Consider the following 23,298-nt stretch of genomic DNA (forward strand, 5'->3'; position numbering starts at 1 on the left):
CCAAAGGAATAACTGTAAACAGTTACTCCTGTAACTGTAGACAAGTCAGTCTGTGCCTCAGTTTGCCCAATCTGTAAAAGTGAAATACAGCTCCCCTTACAGCCCACGTGTTATAGTAGTTATCTCAGCATCAAGGAGATGTGGCAAACAAGAGAACAGTTACATGAAGCCACCAGCTGCAAACATGTCTTAAAAAGGTGCCAGGCTGTCATCTCTAGTTCACAGAACATCTGGGGTTGGGACGCACCTCTGGAGACCGCCTAGTCCAACCCCTGGCTCAAAGCAGGGGTAGCTAGAGCAGGCTGTCCAAGTCCACATTCAGTTGGGTTTTAAATACCTTCAAGGACAAAGACTTCACCACCTCTCTGCACCACCTGTCTTGGTGTTCAGTCACCCTTAATGGAACAAAGCTTTTCATTCTGTTAAATGCCATTCCTGTTTCAGTCTGTGCCCACTGCCTCTCATCCTTTCATTGGGTACCACAAAGAAGAGTCTCTCTCATGGGGAGCCCAGTACAGCTATCCAGATGTATCTCACTAGTACTGAGCAGAGGGGAAGGATGATCTCTGCTGACCTGCTGGCAATGCTCCTCCCAGTGCAACCCAGGAGGTTGTTGGCCTTCTTTGCCACAATGGCACATTGCTGTATCATGTTCAACTTGTCTACCAGCATCCCCAGGTCCTCTCCCCTTCACAATGAGGAGATCAGTAGTCATACCAAATACTCCCAATCATTTACTTGTCCTTCACGTATTTAGAAATGGTTTCCAGGATTAGTTGCTCCATTACCTTACCAAGGAATGGGGAGAGGCTGACCAGCCTGTAGTTCCCTGGATCATCCTCCTTTACCTTCTTGAAGATAGGAGTGACATTTGTGTTCTCACAGTGCTCAAGAACCTCTCCCTACTACCATGACCTTTCAAAGATACTCAAGAGTGGCTTGCAGTCCCATGTGTGCATTCTGTTGGGGTCCATGGACTTGTATCTGTTCAGCTTGTTTACATGTTCCCTAACCTAATCCTCCTCCACCGAGGGTGGCTTCCTTGATCCAGATTTTCCCACCAGTCTAAAGGGCCTGGGACTCCTGCAGGCCAGTCTTACCAAGCCATGAAGGCACTGAGTACCTCTCCAACTTTTCTGTGTCCTTTGTCACCATGTTCCCTAACCCATTTAGAAGCGGGCCCAGATTTTCCCTAATCTTCCTTTTGCTGCTGGTGTTCATGTAGAAATCTTCTTGTTGCCCTTCACATTCCCCATCTGATTCAACTCCACATGGGCTTTGGCTGTTCTCATCGCACTCCTGGATGCTCATACAGTGCTTCTGCATCCCTCCTCGGTGAACTACCCCTGCTACTGTCTCTTCTATACTTACTTTCTGTGTCTGAGCTTAGTCAGGAGCTCCTTGTTCATCCATGCAGACCTCCTGTTGCCTTTGCTTGATTTCCTGCTCATCAGAATGGACTGATCTTAAGCTTACAGGCAGTGACCAAGTCTGCTCTCCTGAAATCTACGTCTGTGACCCTGCTTTTTGGCTTGCTTCCTCTCCTCACAATCCTGAACTCCAACATGTCATGGGCACTGCTGCCAAGGATGTCCCTGATCTTCCCATCCTAGACAAATTCTACCTTGTTTGTGAGTATGAAGTTTAGCAGAGCATCTTACATCAGAAACTTGATCACCTGCGTTAGGCAGTTGTCACCAATGTATTTCAGAAACCTCCTAGATTGCTTAGTCTCTGTTGTGTTCTCCTTCCAGCAAGTATCAGGGTGCCTGAAGTCCTGCATGAGGACCAGGTCTGTGAAAGTGAGGCTTCTTCCAGTTGTCTGAACACCTCATCTACTGCTTCCTGTTCAGCCTATAGCAGACACCCACAACAATGCCACCTATTTTGGTCTGTCAGCTAATTCTGACTGACAAGCTCTCTGCTGGCTCATCACCCATCCCAAGGCAGAACTCCATGTGTCCCAGCTGCTCCCTTATACAAAAGGCACCTCTCCCTTCTTGCTGTCCCAGACTGTCCTTCCTGAGAAAGCCTGTCTATCCATGGTAGCACTCCAGTCGTGTGAGCTATCCCACCACAACACTGTGGCACCACGGAAATCATATTCCTGCAAATGCACACAGAGCTCTAATTACTCTCATTTCCTTCCCACAGTGTGTGCATTAGTGTACAGGCACTTCAGAGGGTGTGACCGTGCATTCGTCCCTGGCCTCAAATATTGTCAAAGCTAGAACATGCAGCCCTGGTCTTCAATGCTGCCCAAACAGCAACCATGAAAGCTGGTCCCAAGTTGAAACAGTGAATCCAATAATAAACTGCCACTTGCTGGACAAAGAACACCTGCCAATAAGCTAGACAAATAGAACTTGCTAATAATATGACCTGCACTACCTGCCAAGAAACTAGCTATAAACACGAGCTTGCTTTGTTAACACTTTGTGCTGGGAACAGGCTGCTGATGGGTGGACTGGAGGGGCTGCCATTGCCACCAACAGGCAGGGATGCCTCCTGCTGCTCGAAAAACCTACTTCTTTCTGCAGAATTGAGAGGATAGTGATTGGGATCAGAGGTTCAGCAATTGGTTAGTACTTGGTATGCAACAGTTCTAACTTGCTGACTAAAGCTTATAATTAATCTTGAGTGCGTGTGTGTGTGTGTGTGTGTGTGCAACCTGGTTCCCTCACAGGGGAATCCGCCAACCCGAGTCACAAGCTACACGGCGTGACAGAGAAGCAGCCAGCTGTGCTGATTTCCCCAAAGGCTTGAGAGCTTTCCCTGTCACTTCCTTACTTATGTGCTTATGCTTGGCGGGATCCCACTTCACTGCTCTTTTGTTGATTAGTGTCCCTCCTGTTCACATCATGCTGGGCCCTTTGCTTAGTCCTGGTCCTTCACTGGTCCTTCCAACCTGCTCCTTCACTTCCTCACATGATTGTTGGTCATTATCTCCCTCCCTCATTACTATTAGTTTAAGCTTTCCTCTATAGGTTGGCCAGCCTGTTGGCAAAGATGCTTTTGGTCCACCTAGTCAGGCTCCAAGAGAGTCCCATGGTCACAGAAGCCAAACCCTGCTGCTGACATCAGCTGTGCAACGAACTGCTGACCCACAGGATCCATCCAGTCCTCTTCAGGCCCTCCTCCTCCACACTGGCAGTATCAAGGAGACCACTGACTGGCCTCTCATGCCCTCGACCACCGCAGCCCGAGCCCTGTAGTCATGCTTGATATTTCCCAGGTGACTCACGACAGTATCACTGGTGTCCAAGAGGAAGAGCAGCAGCAAATAATAGTCTGATGATTGAAACAGTCTTTCCACAACCTGCCACTCCTGAGCCGCTAGCAAGCAGCAAACTTCTAGCTAGCAAGAGCTACTGGAGAGAGTCCAGCGGAGGGCTACAAGGATGGTGAGGGGACTGGAGCATCTCCACTACGAGGAGAGGTTGAGGGAACTGGGCTTGTTCAGCCTGAAGAAGAGAAGGCTGCGAGGGGACCTTGGAAATGCCTACAAATATCTGAAGGGTGGGTGTCAGGAGGATGGGGCCAAGCTCTTTTCAGTGGTGCCCAGTGACAGGACAAGGGGTAATGGGCACAAACTGAGGCACAGGAAGTTCCATCTGAACATGAGGAAGAACTTCTTCTCTCTGAGGGTGACGGAGCACTGGAACAGGCTGCCCAGGGAGGTTGTGGAGTCTCCTTCTCTGGAGATATTCAAGACCCACCTGGACAGGGTCCTGTGCAGCCTGCTGTAGGTGACCCTGCTTCGGCGGGGGGGTTGGACTAGATGACCCACAGAGGTCCCTTCCAACCCCTACTATTCTGCGATTCTGTGATTCTGTGATTCTGCAGACAGCAGGCCAGGCTGGCAGATGGAGGCCTTCATTCCCCACAAGTAGGGATTCTCCAGCACTATTACTCACCATTTCCTCTTGACATATGGTTCAGGTTCAGCTAGCCCAAGTGCTTCACTGGACACAGGTCTCAGCCAGGGAGCTGCCACAGCACTTAATCTATTTCACAGCTGCAGATCTGCATGTGGAGCAGGAGCCTTCCCACCAGGGCCAGAAGTCACCAACTTCCAGCCTTCACCATCATGGCAGTTTCCACCTTCCAACCTGACACACAGAGACTCTGCCTGTCCCTCTGCTGCAGTTGAAGGCTCAGGCTTCCGAAGCTGCATGGTCTTGGAGAGGACCTGGCTGATCTCTTTCTCATCATCTCTGATGCTCTGCAGTCTGCTGACCTGCTCCCACAGCTCATGTAATTGGTGACACAGATCCTCAATGAGAACAACCCTCCCACTGGCCAAAAGGCCATCTCCCATTGTCCCAGCCCCATCAAGAGACCCCAAGCGCCTCTGCAGCCTGAGAGTTGCAAAGCTTCATCATCCTTCTGCAGTTCCATGCGCTGGTCAAGGCCTCTGTGGTTACAGGGAAAATTGCTCCAATGGCCAATGGGGACTAGACCAGGTGGCACACAACCTTCATAACTGAGGTGTGAGCAGAGTTACCAGGTCCCTTCTATGCAAACTGCTGTACAAACAGACACCTCTGAGAGCTGCGCTCTGGGCCAGGACTCAGAGAGGCCTCTGCCTAGCACCTGCCGAAGGAGTTCTTAACCCTCCTTGATCAGGACTCAAGATCTGCAATCTCAGACCTCCCTTTGAACAGAAGCAGCTGGCAGAAATTACTAGAAGCTGCTGGAGCTCTATAGCAGCCACAGGCTCAACTAGCTGTCCTCACTGGCACCCTAACATTCCTGCAAGGGTTCCCAGGACTCCCCTGACCATCCCAGAAGCGGCTCCCAGAAGATCAAGAAACTCTCAGAGCAGAACCCAGAAACTGCTGTGCAATCAGCTGTGTGTGGCACAGAGGCACAGGTGAGCAGGCTGTGCTGCCATTAAGCAAGACCTGGACAGGCTGGAAAGTTGGGCAGAGAGGAACCTGATGAGGTTCAACAAAGGCAAGTGCAAGGTCCTGCACCTGGGGAGGAACAACCCCATGCATCAGTACAGGCTTGGGGCTGACCTGCTGGAGAGCAGCTCTGCGGAGAGGGACCTGGGTGTGCTGCTGGATGAAAAGGTGACCATGAGCCAGCAGTGTGCCCTGGCTGCCAAGAAAGCCAATGGCATCCTGGGATGCATTAGGAGGAGTGTGGCCAGCAGGTCGAGGGAGGTTCTCCTCCCCCTATACTCTGCCCTAGAGAGGCCTCATCTGGAGTACTGTGTCCAGTTCTGGGCTCCCCACTTCAAGAAAGATGAGGAGCTACTGGAGAGAGACCAGCAGAGGGCTATGAGGATGATGAGGGGACTGGAGCATCTCTCTTATGAGGCAAGCCAAGGGAGCTGGGCTTGTTCAGCCTGAAGAAGAGAAGGCTGAGAGGGTACCTTATAAATGCCTGTAAATATCTGAAGGGTGGGTGTCAAGAGGATGGGGCCAGACTCTTTTCAGTGGTGCCCAGTGACAGGACAAGGGGCAATGGGCACAAACTGAAGCATAGGAAGTTCTGTCTGAACATGAGGAAGAACTTCTTCCCTCTGAGGGTGACGGAGCCCTGGAACAGGCTGCCCAGAGTCGTTATGAAGTCTCCTTCTCTGGAGATATTCAAGACCCACCTGGACAGGGTCCTGTGCAGCCTGCTGTAGGTGACCCTGCTTCGGCAGGAGGGTTGGACTAGATGACCCACAGAGGTCCCTTCCAACCCCGAACATTCTGTGATTCTGTGATTCTTTGAACAGGGAAAGATTGGAGACTTTTCAAGCAAGATGTAGGAGATTTTAAATGAAGCTATTGGGTGACATAAACAAAAGCACTGATGGCATAGGTAAGCTGTAGAACTCCCTGACATCGGAATCATGGGTGCTAGTCATTTACTAGGGCTCAAAAAGGAACTGTAAAAAATCTGGAAGAAAAATCTGTCACAAGATATTAAGCACAGTGATACTCCCTTTCATCAGGGGAAGTACCAACAGCATGTCAGAGATAGTCACCATATAACAGTCCTATTTTATACCCTTTCCTAGATATCTCCTGCTTACCACAGATGTTCAGAGCCCTGCTGTCAAGACAGGCTTTTGGTCTGGTTCAAAACTGCCTTATATTCTAGTGGTGAAAGATGTCATCCTCCTGGGTCCAAGTATTGCTCAGACTGGGGACAATGCAGCTCTTTCTCTTCTAGATCAGCTCAGTATCCTGTTCATAGCTATGAAGCACTTTGATGTCTTTCGACAGAAAGATCTCTAGTAGCACTACACAAACAAATCACAGTGTAATTAGCATTAACAGAGCAGTGCAGAGAAGGTTACAAGACAATGGTCAGCATGGGATCAGCCTGGCTGTCTATTTGATTTTCATATAACGACAGCACACAAGTGAAAAAAATGCAGGGAAAACAGTGCAGGACCCCTGTGTTGCAGGTCTTGCAGGTACCCTGTCCCCTCAGCACAGCAGCTCCCTGTTGTCCTGCCACTGCCTTACAATGTCTGAGAATAGAAATGTAGCTCAGCATTTCACGCTGCTGGTGTGTTACAGGTTCGGACAGATCTGCTTGGTGCTGCTATTCTACACCCTAACCTAGATCCTATTGGATCTGAGCATGCGGAAAAGCAAAATCTGCACATTTAATTTCAAAACAAAAAAAACCACTTATAGAATCATAGAATGGTAAGGGTTGGAAGGGACCTTAAAGTTCACCTGGTTCCAACCCCCCTGCCATGAGCAGGGACATCTTCCACCAGACCAGGTTGCTCAGAGCTCCATCCAGCCTGGCCTTGAACACCTCCAGGGAGGGGGCAGCCACAGCTTCTCCGGGCAACCTGCGCCAGTGTTTCACCACCCTCATGGTGAAGAATTTCTTCCTAATATCTAATCTAAATCTGCTCTCTCTTAGTTTACAGACATGTCCCCTTGTCCTATCACTACACACCCTTGTGAAAACTCCCAGTCCATACTTCCTGTATGCCCCCTTCAGGTATTGGAAGGCTGCTATAAGGTCACCCTGGAACCTTCTCTTCTCCAGGCTGAACATCCCCAGCTCCTTCAGCCTGTCCTCCTAGGACAGGTGCTCCAGCCCTCGGATCATCTTCGTCGCCCTCCTCTGGACCCGCTCCAACACATCCATGTCCTTCCTATGTTGGGGGCTCCAGAGCTGGATGCAGTACTCCAGGTGGGGTCTCACGAGAGCAGAGTAAAATGGCAGAATCACCTCCCTCAACCTGCTGGCCATGCTTCTCTTGCTGCAGCCCAGGATACGGTTGGCTTTCTGGGCTGCAAGCGCACATTGTCAGCTCATGTTGAGCTTCTCATCCACTTCACTAGGAGATACATTTCAACTTCAAAGCTTCCAGACTACATGCTTCTTCTGAAATGTTATGTTTTCCAGATCTTTCTCTAGCACAAGACTCTTTGTTGGTATCTCCAAGGAGCTGACCTGGCTCAGATCATAAAACTTCTCAAAGCCACAGACCCTGCCCAGTTTGCTTTCCCTGTCAACATCAAGAAATGAAGCCTCAAGACTTGCAGGGAGGCCCTCTCCTAGAAGCAGGAGTCGTGCCGCTAAAACACAAACTGGAGCACACTAGCCCTCCTGGTAGTCTCCAGCATCCTGGAGAAGTGTTAAAGGTTACAATGCCTTGGCAGGCACAGACTTTGGTAAATTTATGGATTTTGTATCTAGCTGTACCACAACAGTGAATCTAACAAATCCAGGATCTCTAGTTGCCTCCTAAGTGAGCTAGTGGGACAACATGGTATCTATTACCAGAGTTCCAGTGAATACACCAAATCAGAAATCACATTAAAAAACTCAGTCCCAAACAATGTTTTCTGATGGAAATTTCTTGATGTGTTCTTAATTTATATGTTGTGTGTTGCAGCACTCTTGCGCTGAAGTTCTGTTCCTAGTACAAGTCACTAAGTCCCTCAGTATCAAGGCAGTGTAGAACTCATCCTTCCAAAACCATCCGTAGAAGACGGAAAATCAAATCTAGTCTTATTGTAATGACACCGACCTTCTTAGATGCTTGTTCTGGTGCTTACTTCTTCCAGGTATAAAGGCTTTCCCTACAAGCTGAAAACCTTGGAGGCAGCTGGAGCTCTGAATCTTTGTCATTAATAGAACAGTTTTCATTAAAATTCATAAAACTTGCCACTGCTTCCAGACCGATGTTATTTAATACAGGTTTACAGTCATTAGACATTGATGAATGCAGCAGTTACTTCCAAAAGAAACTATCTGCTGATACCAAGATTGCAGGACTCTTAGACCAATCATAAGCATCAAATAGAGACAATTTTTTAAATTAAGTAGGAAACTATCAAAGACATTTTACTTCACATAAATGGACACAGTCTTATTAATATGTATAATGCATTATAAAATCAATTTAATTTGCCTCCAACATTTTTCCAACTGAACAGGAAGCTTTTAAAACAACAATTATCTTATCACTTTGAATCTCATCTGCTGCTTGCAAGTCATGTTGTGTCTGAGCCAATCCTTTCATACAACTCTATCACTGGTAGGCAGTTATATTAAAAAATTGATAATGACCACTTCATTTTCCAGAATCTGTAATCATCTTGCTACATAATTGTGAATGCAGGGCAGGGAAGATGGGAAAACCCGGGTTTTGAAAACTTTAATAAAATCCCTAGGTTCTGGTGCTCACTTTTGTCCCTGAGGAGCTGCTGGAGAGTGTCCAGCAGAGGGCTACGAGGATGGTGAGGGGACTGGAGCATCTCTCCTATGAGGAGAGGTTGAGGGAACCGGGCTTGTTCAGCCTGAAGAAGAGAAGGCTGCGATGGGACCTAATAAATGCTTACAAATATCTGAAGGGTGGGTGTCAGGAGGATGGGGCCAAGCTCTTTTCAGTGGTGCCCAGTGACAGGACAAGGGGCAATGGGCACAAACTGAAGCATAGGAAGTTCCGTCTGAACATGAAGAAGAACTTCTTCACTCTGAGGGTGACGAAGCACTAGAACAGGCTGCCCAGAGTCGTTATGAAGTCTCCTTCTCTGGAGATATTCAAGACCCACCTGGACAGGGTCTTGTGCAGCCTGCTGTAGGTGACCCTGCTTCGGCAGGGGGGTTGGACTAGATGACCCACAGAGGTCCCTTCCAACCCCTACCATTCTGTGCTTCTGTGACTCTGTGATACCATTCTCTTTTCAATGTTAGCCCAGTTAAAAAAAGCAGAAATAGAACAGTCTGAACCTGGATTTAACATTACTGATGTTCCTCAAGATTCGTTTTCAACAAGTCTCCACATACACAAAGGGCAGTTTTATCTCCTCCAAGGTTTTACTAAATGAGGCATTAAGATGGACATGGGCTTTCTGTAAGAAGCTGAATAGCAGACAGTATGGTGAAGAGTCCAGTGGAAACTACTTCAAGATGCCGATGTTAGGAAGAAGCAGCACAGTGATACAGCTCATTGATTTACAAAACCGACTGAGGTGGCAAGGCTTGGAATAGAAAGATTTACCTAACATGTTATGGTGTACAACACAGAATGTGGACAAGGAAGTCAACATGGCGACTACTGGTAATCAACACGTATTTTCAAACTTGGCATGTAAATACCTAGCTGAAATTATTGCAAGAAAAGGGGCTGGGCACACAAAAGTTGTCTTAAGGTTCCAACTGCATGCAGCTCTGAAATTCAGGAGGACTTTTTACATGATTCATTTCTTTACTGTTTTCCTTTACCCATCATCTTTCTTGTTGCATCCTACCTTCTCTTTTCATTGCCATCGGGTCTAGATTTTTTTCTCCTTCACATCAGGTTACATCACTTTACTAGAAAGACTATTAGGACAAGTGTTTTTCCTATGAGGATACTCAAAAACTAAGCAGGTTGCCTAGTAAGGTAATAGGAAAACTCAACTGGACAAGGCCCAGAGGACCTTAATTCAGCTGCTGCTGTTCTGAGCTGCGCTGTGCCTAGAGACCTCCAGAGAACCTTTCCCACCTAAATTATTCCGTGAGTCTATGACCTTTCTTTTAACTCACAGAAGTATAGCCTTAGGTCTCTTACTCACCTGGTTGACCCTGGCTGCCTTTCTTGTTCAAATCACTCCGAGTGATTTCCAAGTCCCAAACTGTTTTTCTCCTTTCTCTCTACAGAAAGACTCTTGCAGTAAGAAAGAAAAGCCTGAAACTCACAATGAAAAACCAATGCTGGTATGTTTTCATATGAAACCAGTGCTGTATAGCGCACTCTGTCTCCACAGTTTAGTCCGTTTGAGAGTTTCAGTCTGTTTCCTACCATTATAACAGAGCTGCACTGATTTTTGCTTTGGCTGGTTTAAATGATCGTAAAGATCCCTGATGACTGCTGATTTAACTGACTCCAAGTCAAAGATTAGCACAGCTATAAAATTAATAAAAGTGTAATCTGCTATCCAACCTATTTGAAAGGTTATTTCACTCCATTATAACTGGAATCTTATATTGGTCAGGCACTAAAAAGAAACTAGATTACATTTATCAGGTACATTTACACATTTTTTGCTATAATTTTACAAAAAATGCAGTATTGATTAAAGACTACAATAGATCAAATGGAAATTTGATCAATAGTTCCATTAAGAAAAACAAAGTAAAACAAACAATTTTGAGAAGAGATTTCAAGGCCAATCCACATCCTCTTCATGAAGCATGCAAAGCTTACAATGAGTCTTCAAAAACTAAGTAGACTGTTATACATGGTTTAATCTAAATAAAAGCGGTATTAATTCAATTATGTTGTACATCTCCACAAAATAATCACACATTAAACTTCTGTGATTTGGTAAAGTATATAACAAGTATTGATGTATTATTATTATTGGAGCTTCTTCCAGGTATACAAAGTCTACATTCCAGAAACAAGCCATGAAGTCGCGATGAACAATAGATTATTGATTTTTTTAGGATAGAAATGCAGCATTTAAGAACTTGGAGAAGGAAACACAGGGATAATTCAGCCACTACATGGCCAAATATAGCTACCCTTTAAATTACAGAATTCACACTACTGACGTCCTGACAAACCTGACAGTAACTCCAGTAATAACTGCATCATTATTTCCAAGCTGCTTTAATCGTATTGCAGCATATTTTTGGGAGACCCCATCAATAATTACTGTAGAATCATAAAAAGTTAATAATGCTGTAAAATTATGGAAAGTTAATAAGTAATTTAAACTCATTTCAAACTAACAGCCTATCCCCCATGTGTCCTGTTACATCCATTCTCCCATTCATCTGCTCATGTGATCAGGTTGTAAAGGAAATGACATGAGAAAGAAGTGTATAGCAGGGTTTTGGGGCATGCTTAAAACTTTTGGGCAAAACAGCCTGGCTCTTTGCACTGATCCTATACAAACATGCAGAGTGTTCGCTGCAGGGCCACTGGAGACCACAGCCAGCCACAGGAGTCTAGCTATGGCTAGTCTGATGCAGATCTCAGTCCCAGTGAGTACTATAAAGCAAGAGTTACACACCATTATGAACAACCATTTGGTTTCCTGAACTGTGTAACAACTCTTTAAAAATCGACTGTGCTTAGTAAAATATTGATTAATCATTCATCTAACAAGCATTTTTAAAAATCTATCTGCAACAGAAATCTCGACCATTAAATCACTGTGTTTCAAGATGAAGATGCATCCTTATTCCTGACTCTTTAACTTAAAACCAGAGTGTTCCAGTAAGAGCTTATACAATTTATCATTGCATATTTATAGCAAAGTCACAGATATCCTATATCTTATGAAGCCTGAACTTCAGAATCAGAAGTATTGCTTTAGGCATGGCATCAAGCTGAAAGATAATCCGTGAAGACTTATGAACTCTGCAACTGAGGGTCAATCTCTAATCATTGTTGTTGGCAATCGTCATCATGAGTAATGATTTCGTGTGTGTAAGACTCAAGTTCCCATTCAGCATCACGTGCACAAGATGTATCAACTTTAAAAACATCAGTTCCCAGCAATACCACGCTCTCACATATTTCCTGCAAACATATCCGCATATGATCAATTTTCATATAGTCTCTGCAACAGCCCCCCTGAGTTCACAGCTGTGAACAAATATATGACACATCCAAAATTATCTGTGTAAACAGAGTATATGATCGGACTTTAGGAACGTGATCTGAGTACTTGTACTGTATTCAACTCCTCGCAGAAATGCCTGGTGAAATACACCACTGAAATGCCATATGACTATAAGAAAATATATCAGAGAAAAAATGTCTACTGCTAAAATGCTAGGGTGGGGGGATGGACTGAGAGGAAGTAGCATGCCTCCATTCAGACTGCCCCAGCAGTTGCAAAATGAATTATGAAACCTAAGATGCACCAGCCAAGTGAGTGAGAAATATGGAAACATACAGTCTCCTTTCTTCAGAAAGCTGTATTTTATTTTCTTTGTTGTCATGTTCTGCTGCATTCATAATAGCTTTATTTATTTTCTGTTACTCAGGTGTTGGTAACTGGATTCTCTGTTTATGCTTTTCAGAGAGAAGATACCACAATTTAGAAGCTATTTGCTTGCCACACAAGAGCACCAAAATGTTCTGTCAGCAGCCTGGGGAAGTTCCAGGCTGGTGCAATACCTTAGGTTTATAAAGGAAGCACAAGACTTGGCAGACTGATTCCTAAAGCTGGCCTTTAAACTCTCTTGGAATTTCTAGAGAGCAGAAAATGCCAATATTCTTTAAAAGCTAAATTGTTTGTACAAATCTGTTTGCTGTAAGACTGATCTTGATGACTTCACCCTTACAACATTGCTAAAACGTGACTCCTTCTAAATGTCTGGAGTGGCTGGTCCAGAGCCAGAAATCAAGTCCTTTGCAAGTCTGATGAAATTGGACATTATGCTTAAAAGATCTATTTTACTTTTGAAAATTCTCCTGATGTCAAAACTACTGTCAAAATGTTTCAATGGGTTTGATATTGCAAAATATGTTTTCAGCATCTTGCTTTCCCAGTTCTTTCCCACTGCTCAGTTCTGGGAAGGCTTGATTGTTGTACTTAGGGTTACTTAGTATGGATTTTTGAGTCCCTATTAGTTCCTTTCCACCCTTTTTAAAACTTCATGTAACCTATGCAAATTAAGTATGGTGCTAAATAAACCCAGGGATATTGCTACAGACCAAAGAAAAATCATATGTGCACAGATGCAGTTGTGTTACAGGAGTCAATAACACGCTAATGCAATGCACCAGCAACGATCTCCAAATTTTCATATATCTGAGCAAATTGACAGCTCAACATTCTGTGCTTGGGAGAGAAAATACAAAATACATTCTCTCTTGGGAGAGAAAATACAAAAAACCTTCAGGTCTTTGAAGTATGTAAACAAAAAAAAAAAAAGTAATGCATCAACTGCTCCACCATAATCTGCAAGAAACATAAAAATCTAAGTATACTTCTGACAAGAAACGAGGGAAATAATCCAACAGTAATTTTCACTGACAAAATCACCCTGTTCCCACAGGGAGACAGCTGCTCTCAGTCCATTCTCCACGCAGCTGGTACTGACATTGGGGTTGCCTGGCACAGGTGTAGGACATTGCACTTGGCCTTGTTGAACCTCATGATGCTTTTGTCATATGTATTTTCACATTGCTATCTATTCGTAGCCTAATTACAGGTGTCCAGTCATTGCTGGAAATGCCTTCTGTTTTACAAACCTTCAAACATGGCTTGTAAAGTTCTGTACATAAAATACAAAAAACTTACATGAATAGCACCTGGATTTATAACCAATTTTCTTAAATTCTCTATACAATCAATTCTGATTGTATTGAGAGTTCTTCTAGCGCTGATCTACTAAAGCTATCAATTTTTTTTAAAAAAACTTACAAATTGACAAAATGGATTTCTACTTGAAAAACAAAGCAAATTCAATCTCCCTACCTGCTGCATAATTAAGAATATCCTTCTCTTACAAACCTAGTTATATAGACCAACATATTATAAATTGCAGTAGTTCTCAAAAGTGTTAACTAGTTTCAGGGCACAGTGAAACAGATAAAGCAGTAAGTTCACATTTTTCTCTACTATCAAATGCATTTTGTAATTACTGATAAAGACAAAGAATTTTTGGTATCTTTAATCTCTTCCTTGAAAACTGGACCACATCCATTGATGCAAACCCTAAGATGTTATTCAGGCTGTCAAAGGGATTATTTATTATGGGATAAAGAAGGAGAATACAAAATAAGCTTCAAGTGTCTGCAAGCAACAATACAATCCTTCTTTCATTTATGTTTTAAATAAAAATGCAGTAAAGCAGCTAATCCCTCTTGGACAGTCCCTTAATGTTAATTTTAAAATGTCCTCAAGAAGCTAAGGAGAATCAAATAGTAATCTGCTTTTTTTCCCGTTTTGGCCACGAGTTTTCAGTGCTTTTCACCTAATTCTGAAAACATCTAGAAGAATTATAATTTGAAAAAATTTTTATTTTATAGGCAGGTAATATGAAAGCTGCCTAGCAATTCAACAAAACTAATCTAATGTTCAGGAGACACCTATTCACTGAGATTAAGCCAATTTTACAATATGGAGTTATCCAGTCATCTGGTACAAACAAGGTGCATGGTGAAGAGACAAAAAAAGGAAACAATAAGGAATGACTGGCAAACGGGGAACATAAAGAGACATTTAGAAAGAGCAACAAACAGATATGTGTGCTGACTGAATAAAATAATAAACAATGAATCCTAAGACACAGAAGGGGTGAAGCATGGGGATTATGCAGAAACATCACCCTGCAACAAGAGGAGCTTCTCCGAATTTGCACAGCATCTGTCACCATCAATTCACACAGCTGGTCTAACTAGAGCATCTAATGACAGACAGTGTACACAACACCAGCACATGACATGTCCCTTGGGGCATTTTGTCCTCACAGCATCCCAGTGGAGCCGCGTAGCACTACTGCTTGCATGGCACAGATGGAGAAACAAGGCACAGGCTTTCAATGGCTATGTGCAATAGATCTATAGCAAGGGAAAGGGCTGAGCTGGCACACACAAACCACTGGAAAATCCTTGTTTTCTGCCTCAGCAGGAAACAAAATCAAAAAGCCCCACATGGTGGATACTGGATACGGCTACAGAACAGAGTCACTGATTCTTGCAACTATTTGGAAGTTAGTTCAACTTGGGATGCCATTTTAGTTAATGGTTATATTAAAATCTGCCTGGAATTTTCTGGCATTTTCTAGAAGAACTGGACATTACCTCATCAAAATTAAAACCTGTATTTTGAATATCCAAAACTGCAATCCTATGTTCACAAGCCCATTATACACTTTTAATCATATTATTAAAGCTCTAATACAATCATCAATTTCTTCTTATGAGATAAATGACCTTTTTTTTGAAGAAACACAAATAGAAAGTCACTCCCAATACATTCTAAGCCTCTTTCAAATGTCACTTTGAGGACCACAGAGAAAAAGACATTTCATACTCCCCAAACACTGGTCAAAATTAGAGGGCAGCAGTACATCCAAATATGCAAAATCTTTGAGTTTTTAGAACACCTGAACAAAAAATTAGAACAAAAAAGTGCCACATGTCATGACTGGTCTAAATTCAGTTATTTTTCATAGCTCCCTAAACTCTGCTGTGATGCTGGTGACAAACAGGCGTTCAAGAGGCAGGCACTTTTCCCTCTTACACAAATGATTTCAGTATTGCAGAAATTCTCCTGCTAAAGAGTAGTTCAGCTGTTGGCTTGACTACATGAAATACTGGCAGGAAAATGTAGGCAGGCAGAGAAAGAATGCCTTCCTTCTGGTGCTTCTGTAGGTTGTAGCGTTTTTTTTAATTATGTTTAAATGATATTTGAAGATGATTCAATCTGTCCAAAACTAAAATAGCAAAAAGTAAAGGAAAATTTACACCACTGACTGTAGAAACAGAGATCCTATGAGAATCTAACATACCTACAGTTCAAACCAAAGTTTGCATCCGAACAGATGTAAGACTAAAGCTTTGTATTTTGCAGCATTTTAAATTTTATTCACAGGGAGGAAGGGAAGAAGAATTTTTTCTTACAAAATCTTTAGTTCTTTGCAATGCACTATATATTGAGCCGTCAAGAAGAAACAGTTTCCACTCTGCCTGCAAAAGGTTTCCTGAGGGCAGAACAACAGATTTAGTGTGAAAAAGTAGGATCTTCAGATTATGGAGCTTGAAACATCCAATGTTTTAAGTTTTGATAGTGTTGTTTATTTGAGTTCACCCCTATTACCTTGTCAAAGTCAAGATTACAATAATCTACAATAAAGCACAATGTGGCACATATATCAGTCATATTAAAGTCACTCGGTATTCAGTAACTCTTTGATCAGTTCAAGACAATTTAATTTAATCTGGTGTCAGAAAATTGCAGTGTTTTCATGTGCGAAGAAAAACCTCAGATGAACCTGACTCCTTTAGCAGTAACTGTACTTGAAAACAAATCCTCAGATAACTCACACCCTAAAACAACTCAAGCCCTCAAACCAAGATTTGTAGTGTGAGAAGATGGAGGAGGAAAAAATAAGTACAAAGCACCACATGAGCAGAATGTCCAGAATAAAGTTCTTCTTGTATTATCTAGAAAGCCATTATAGTCGTAACTGCTGTTGCCTCAGAAGAGATGAGAGGGCTTTCCTCTGGAGAAAAAAGAAGTGTTGCTTGTGTACTGCTTCTTTAAAACCTACCATTCAGACAGACACAATGGCTCAAAAGTTGTTAGCATGCTTTCACATATAGTTGTGAAGATGCTGTTCACTCACAGTATGTAACTATCCTTCCAAACTGCTATTAGAAAATGCAGTTATCAGACCGTGTTACACTTCCCTGTCACTAATGATAAGCATCAAATACACTGCAAAAGCAAGTAAAATCACTTTGGCACACTAAATTTAAAGCCAGACTGTACTCAGTTCCTCCACACTCCTCTCTAGCATGAGTTTTGTCCTAGAAAGCTAATACCCAGCACAGGATGAAGAAAGACAGAAAAAGACCACAGTGCCTGAAAAGCACTGCTAGATCAAGACCTCAGGGTAGCTCACTAGTCCCCTTGGAAGAGAACTGGGATTCACCAGGCATTACACTTCTCCCACTTCTACACCTGATGTTGCCTGAGTCTGAGGAAGCCTAGTTGTTCTGACAATTTATTTCTTGCCTGCAGAAAATTGGGCCACGTGTACAAAACACACTTCCAGCAGTCGTGATTTTATTTTTCACCACCTTCAACCAGTACACATATGGATGTTACATGGAAGGATGCAACATAGCACTCCTTGGACCAAACCTTGCAAAGCATTGCTGCAAAATAATGAGACAGCTGTGCTGAAGCATCATTAAAGATGTTTCTGAAAGCACTCTGTCATGCATGTCCTAGCAGGTGAAGAAGGGAGGAGATGCTCCACAAAGAGTTTTGGCAACAAATGCCACCGTAAGTCAAAGGTATGTGAAAAAGAGAAAACATGAGAGAAATTTTTTCCTGTCACCCCAGATGCTTGCCTGCCCGCAACCCATAACACCACTTTAGTCATCAGTCCTGGCCATCAACAAATACTCAAACAGGCTGCTGGCATAAATCCAGAGCACACCAACAGCTTGGAGCTCTGTAGCCTTTGCTGCATTTTCTGGGTCCATCATTGACTCCAAAGGGTTCTGGAAGCAACTAGAGTAGGGTATCTTGCTCTTTGCATTTCTGTTGTGCCTGGCAAGATCATGGAGCGGATCCTTCTGGAAACGATGGTAAGGCACATGAAAAATAAGAGGTGACTGGTGACAGCCAGCACGGCTTCACTAAGGGCAAATCGTGCCTGACAAATTTCATGGCTGTCTATGATGGGGTTACTGCGCTGGTGGATAAGGGAAGAGCAACTGACGTCACCTGCCTGGACTTGTGCAGAGCAACTGATGTCACCTGCCTGGACTTGTGCAAAGCATTTGACACTGTCCCGCACAACATCCTTGTCTCCACACTGGAAAGACATAGATTTGACAGATGGACCACTTGGTGGTAAGGAATTGGCTGCACAGTCCCACTCCAAGAGTTGTGGTCAATGGCTCGCTGTCCAAATGGGACACCAGTGACCACTGGCATTCCTCAGGAGTCAGTACTGGGGCCGGTGCTGTTTAACATCTTTGTTGGCAACATGGACAGTGGGACTGAGTGCACCCTCAGCAAGTCCGCTGACAACACCAAGCTGTATAGCGCGGTTGACACTGGAGGGATGGGATGCCATCCAGAAGGACCTGGACAAGGTCAAGAAGTAGGCCTGTCTGAACCTCACGAGGTTCAACAGGGCCAAGTGCAAGGTCCTGCACGTGGGTTAGGGCAATCCCAAGCACAAGCACAGGCTGGGCGGAGAATGGATTGAGAGCAGCCCTGAGGAGCAGGACTTGGTTGACAAAAAGCTCAACAAGACCCGGCAACGTGGGCTCACAGCCCAGAAGGCCAACTGTGCCCTGGGTTGCATTCCCAGCAGCGTGGCCAGCAGGGCGAGGGAGGGGATTCTGCCCCTCTGGTCCGCTCTGGTGAGAACCCACCTGGAGTCCTGTGTCCAGCTCTGGAGCGCTCAGTACAGGAAAGACATGGCCCTGTTGGAGTGGGTCTAGAGGAGGCCACAAAGGTGATCCAAGGGCTGGAGCACCTCTCCAATGAGGAAAGGCTGAGAGAGTTGGGGCTGTTCAGCCTGGATAAGAGAAGGCTGCAGGGGCATCTTATAGCACCCTTTCAGTACTTAAAGTGGGCCTATAAGAAAGCTGGAGAGGGACTTTTTACAATGACATGGAGTGACAGGACCAGGGGTAATGGCTTTAAATGGAAAGAGGGTAGATTTAGACTCGATATAAGGAAGAAACTCTTTACTGTGAGGGTGCTGAGGCACCAGAAGAGGTTGTCCGGAGAAGCTGTGGCTGCCCGCTCCCTGGAATTGTTCTAGGCCAGGCTGGACGAGCAACCTGGTCCAGCAGAAGGTGTCCCTGCCCATGGCAGGGGGGTTGGAACTAGATGACCTTTAAGGTCCCTTCCAACTTAAACTGTTCTATCATTCTACAATTCTAGTTAACAACTGTCAGCAGCTAGCAGCATTGCAGCTAGCAGCATCAGTCCTCATGGACCAGGTGCTGAATGGTCCATACATTGCTCAAAGCAGTGGCACACGCCAGCTGAATGTGGAACAAAACTGGTCTCATTTTGCTCTTACATGTGAACTAAGGCTGAGCGAGAGCCTCCTGCAGGCTCCTTTCACTGATGCTGGCTGCAAGCAATGCTGCAAAGGTGGAGCGTATTAGTCTCCTAATTAATTGCTTATGTGTTTAACAAAATGTAATATATCAAAGCTTCATAAACATTTGGTGACAAATGCCAGACTGTAATGATACCTCTTATAATACAATAAAGAACCATCCAGAAAGCTGCCTGCATTATTCGGGAGAGGGACTCAGATTTGATAAGTGGCTAAAAATTAGTTTAATGATTCCCTATTTAGCCATTAAATCTACTTGTAATGTGACATTGTGTTTCTAATTAGGGACTGAAAATGTTGATTTAACATTTCTGTCATTACAGATTAGACATCACGTGCTATTTCTGTATTATTAAAAAGTTCATATTCTGAATATAAAAAGTAATTTGTAGAGTCAGGCTTAGGGTTTAAGTTTTTATAATGAGCTATTCATCTTCAGGTCAGGTTTCATAATAAGTAACTGCTACAAGTCTGTTGAGTGTGAGGAAAATGAAATGGAAAAAACGGAAATGCGAATAACTGCTGCAATTATAAGTGTCACATTTGTACAGACTGAAGCATAATGGCATTTAAAATGTCCAAACTGTTTGGGACACCTCTTTTCCACCACTGCCATCACAACTTCTTTGAACGCACACTGCATACTGAGCGGCTAGCAAATATCTACTGGCAGGGCATCTGACATGACAACCAAGGCTCAGCATCTTTTTCTTGAGAGCAAATACCTCATAACTTTTAATCATAGGACCACACTTCATGCAAGACAGTGGGGGAGGCAGCACATTCTGGGGAACAGGCTTACGATAGTATTTACTGACCACCTCTTTTCCTACCCATGATCACCTAACATGTTTGCTGCTATTTTGTTTTTGCATGGAAACATGTTATCATGAAAGCAGGCAACATTATTTTCAGCTGTCCTGCATGCACCTTTAGCAATTGCAGCAAAGTGTCACACAGCTAACCAACTCTCCTGTTTGCTTCAAGGCTACAAGAATAGGGCCCATCCTAACCCAAGCAATCCAGCACAGGGCTTGGCGTCTGGGCTAGTACATCTAAAATGCACTTCCTTTAGTCTCAGAAGCATGGCAGTAGGAAAAGAAAAACACCTCCACTGTGCCTTAAGATTTACAGGGACTTTTCAGACCGAAAACATGCTATCAATCCTCTCGGCATTCCCAGCAGGAAATTAGATTTCCTGTTGTTTAACACTACAGTGCTTGACATAAGTCTATGAATTTGCAGTTTCAGTGATGCTACATTAAACATCTATACTATGGACAAAGAGGGAAAGGAATACGCATTTTCATCAAGCGCAGCAGTGAGAACATCTTTTCCGATGCTACCTCTCTGCTTATGACTGATTTTTAATTTAAAATTGTGTTTTCATCAGCAAGGCAAGTATATGAAAGGACAAGGGAAGTACACTTATGGGGCAAAATATTCTTTTCTCTTCCTCCTGTAAAAAGATTTATTCTTATATTCATGTCAGTCTTGTCTACAGGAAGGACAATTTATATCTCTGTCATAGGCTGCCAGCAAGGCTCATCATTCATACATTTAGAGGACTAAAAACCTTCAGAGCTGTGTTTTTAAGCAATAAATTTTAGACATCTCATTCCTGATGGTGTTTATGTGGTTTCTTTGGATCTTCTTGCTGGTTTTGCCCCATTTTTAACCTTTTTTTCTCTAGCTGATGCAATAAAGTAGTGACCCATTTTCTCAGTATAAACTTTCTGTTCCACCTGAACTGAAATCAGAGCTAAGTGTTGCTTCCTAAGCCTATGAACCATTAGACTGTAAGCTCAGACAATTTACTTAAACAAGGTCTAGTCCTTGTGAATTAGCAAGATGGATATAAGTCTGAGGAAAAACGGGAAGATGAGTGTTGGGGTTGATGTAGCTTGAGAGTTAGCACGACTAGGCCGCTTAAGCAAAACAGTTAGCATAACTGAACAGGCCGCTGGAAAGGACAGCTAAGAATAGCCATTGAGAAAGTTCTGATAGTGCACATGATGTGGGTTAGCAAAAACACGATGTGTTCAAGGACGTGGAGGCAGCCTGTTGCTATTAGCGTTAGTGCATAGTTACCAATCATAAGGGAATACGGGGTGTGTGAACAGCGCGTGATTTATGTCTGTAGCCTATCCGAATAAGCGTGATCGCGTGTGCAGATATGAAAAATGTATATAACCACGCAAGCAGACCAATAAATCGAATCGACTGTGCATTGTACCAATGTGTGAGAGTCATTCCTGTCCGTGCACAGATGCTGAAACTCAGCAGATGAGCAATCACCGGCTGGTGATCTACACCTGCAGCTACTGCCTGTTCTTTACCAAATATCACAGGACTAGCTGGCAAATCAGGTTGAGACTAGTCTTGAAAACACAGCATCTACCTGTTCTTGCATGTTTGTACCTAAGATCTGGCTAACTCACGCAGGACTGTTTTCAGGAGGACTTGATGGCACTGAGTATGAAGATGGATATTCATGCTATCCAGTAAGAAAGTGTTCTTCCTTACAAGAAGGCCAACAAATGACTTAATTCCTGCAGGGCAGAGCTGCTTTCTATGTAGGCTTGGCAACTGAATGCTGCACTCACCTCAACAAAGATGAAGCAGGGGATGATGGAGTAACTTCTCTGGGTATTGTTTCCTAAAGCCATTTCTCATCACTCTTCTTGGGGAGGCACTGTTCAAAACTTCACCATCCTGAAAAAGAAAAAACAAAGGTGTTTCAGTATGTTTTCTTTTTTTTCGAACTCCACATTTAACACAATGAGGTTTGTAACATGGAGCACTGACATATTCGACCAGGGATACAGACTAAAAAGAACATCAAAGTCTTAACTTGTGGTCATACAAAATAACCTAAGAATGCATTCTCTTTGCAGCCCAAAGGCAAGAGACAGACATAGGTTACAAGATACATCATCTACAGAGCAAAGAACAATGAGGAATACAACTGTTTCCTTAATTACAATCCACTCCCAAGCAAAGACTTATTCCCCAGGACTGCAAAATCATTTTCAGCCCACTGTCCTGCCTACAGTATGTTTTAAATCAAGCAGTTTTGGTAATTGACTTGTGAACTTGTACTTTAAAAGATACACTTACAGTATATTAATTGTACACGTAATCAAAATGTTTATCTGCATGAAGTCTCACCTGCTCAAGATGACAGCACGTCTTATGCACAAAAAAATCCTAACAAGCAAATATAACAAAAATGCAATGAAGGACTTGGCCCTTGTTGCAGAGCCTTTCTAGCCTGCTATAAATTCGTCCATTAACCCACAAAACCCTACCTGCTTAGCATTACTTCAGGCTACTGACTATTCTAATTAACCTTATGATGCTCTGGGCTAAGACACTTCATCTTTTTACAGCACAAAAAGTATGAAAGGAGAGAACAGAATACTAACATGGAGAATTTTTACTGTGAGTGCATGCACTTTTCTGTACACGTGAGGTAACACATCAAGAAGCTAAGTCTGGTTTAAATGATTTTAGAGCGAGGAATAGGCTAGCAGGGAAAATGGGGCTGGAAAAGCAGCGTGTACTCCAGAGCTGCCAGGTGCATGCTTGCACAGAGCATGAGACACAGAAGAGAATGGAAATCCTTCGCTATCAATTTTAATGTAAGCACATCAAGCAAGAGCACAGATTTAGGTGGGCCTGACCTCACTTCCAACACTCATGCAGAACACCTGCTCTGATCATCAGCATCTCCAAAGACCAGGGCCAGGGCATGAAGGTGGTGAAAGCTGCTGTATTTTCCAGCGGATGCTTTGCACAACATCTTCCCCCAGCTCTTTGACCTCACTGGCATCTGGGTGGCAATTCAGGCCTTGGCATATGGAGCCTGTAAGGTTCATGACGGGGTCAGTGCTTTCTCACCAGCTCTCAGCAGGGTTACTACAAGAAATACTATTACCAGAGCACTGAGTTCAGCAGAGGTTATGAAGCCTGACTGAGGAGCTGGATCAGCTGGCAGTGCTTGCCACCTGCACCAGGATGCAGGCTCTTGGCTTGCCACCTATG

At 43.7% G+C, this 23,298-nt stretch overlaps 1 protein-coding gene across 2 annotated transcripts in view; it reads right to left on the reverse strand.

Moving 5' to 3' along the window:
* Positions 1 to 23,298, reverse strand: part of PLPPR1 (phospholipid phosphatase related 1) — a 144,092-nt gene that overhangs the window by 57,266 nt on the left and 63,528 nt on the right. For both annotated transcript variants that reach the window (XM_075411565.1, XM_075411564.1), the window contains exon 2: positions 21,858 to 21,966. In XM_075411565.1, the coding sequence (XP_075267680.1) occupies positions 21,858 to 21,920 (63 nt within the window). In that variant the 5' untranslated portion in view covers positions 21,921 to 21,966. The remainder of the gene's footprint in view (positions 1 to 21,857; positions 21,967 to 23,298) is intronic.

The sequence above is a fragment of the Opisthocomus hoazin genome, chromosome Z, assembly GCF_030867145.1.
Source record: "Opisthocomus hoazin isolate bOpiHoa1 chromosome Z, bOpiHoa1.hap1, whole genome shotgun sequence".
NCBI lineage: Eukaryota > Metazoa > Chordata > Aves > Opisthocomiformes > Opisthocomidae > Opisthocomus > Opisthocomus hoazin.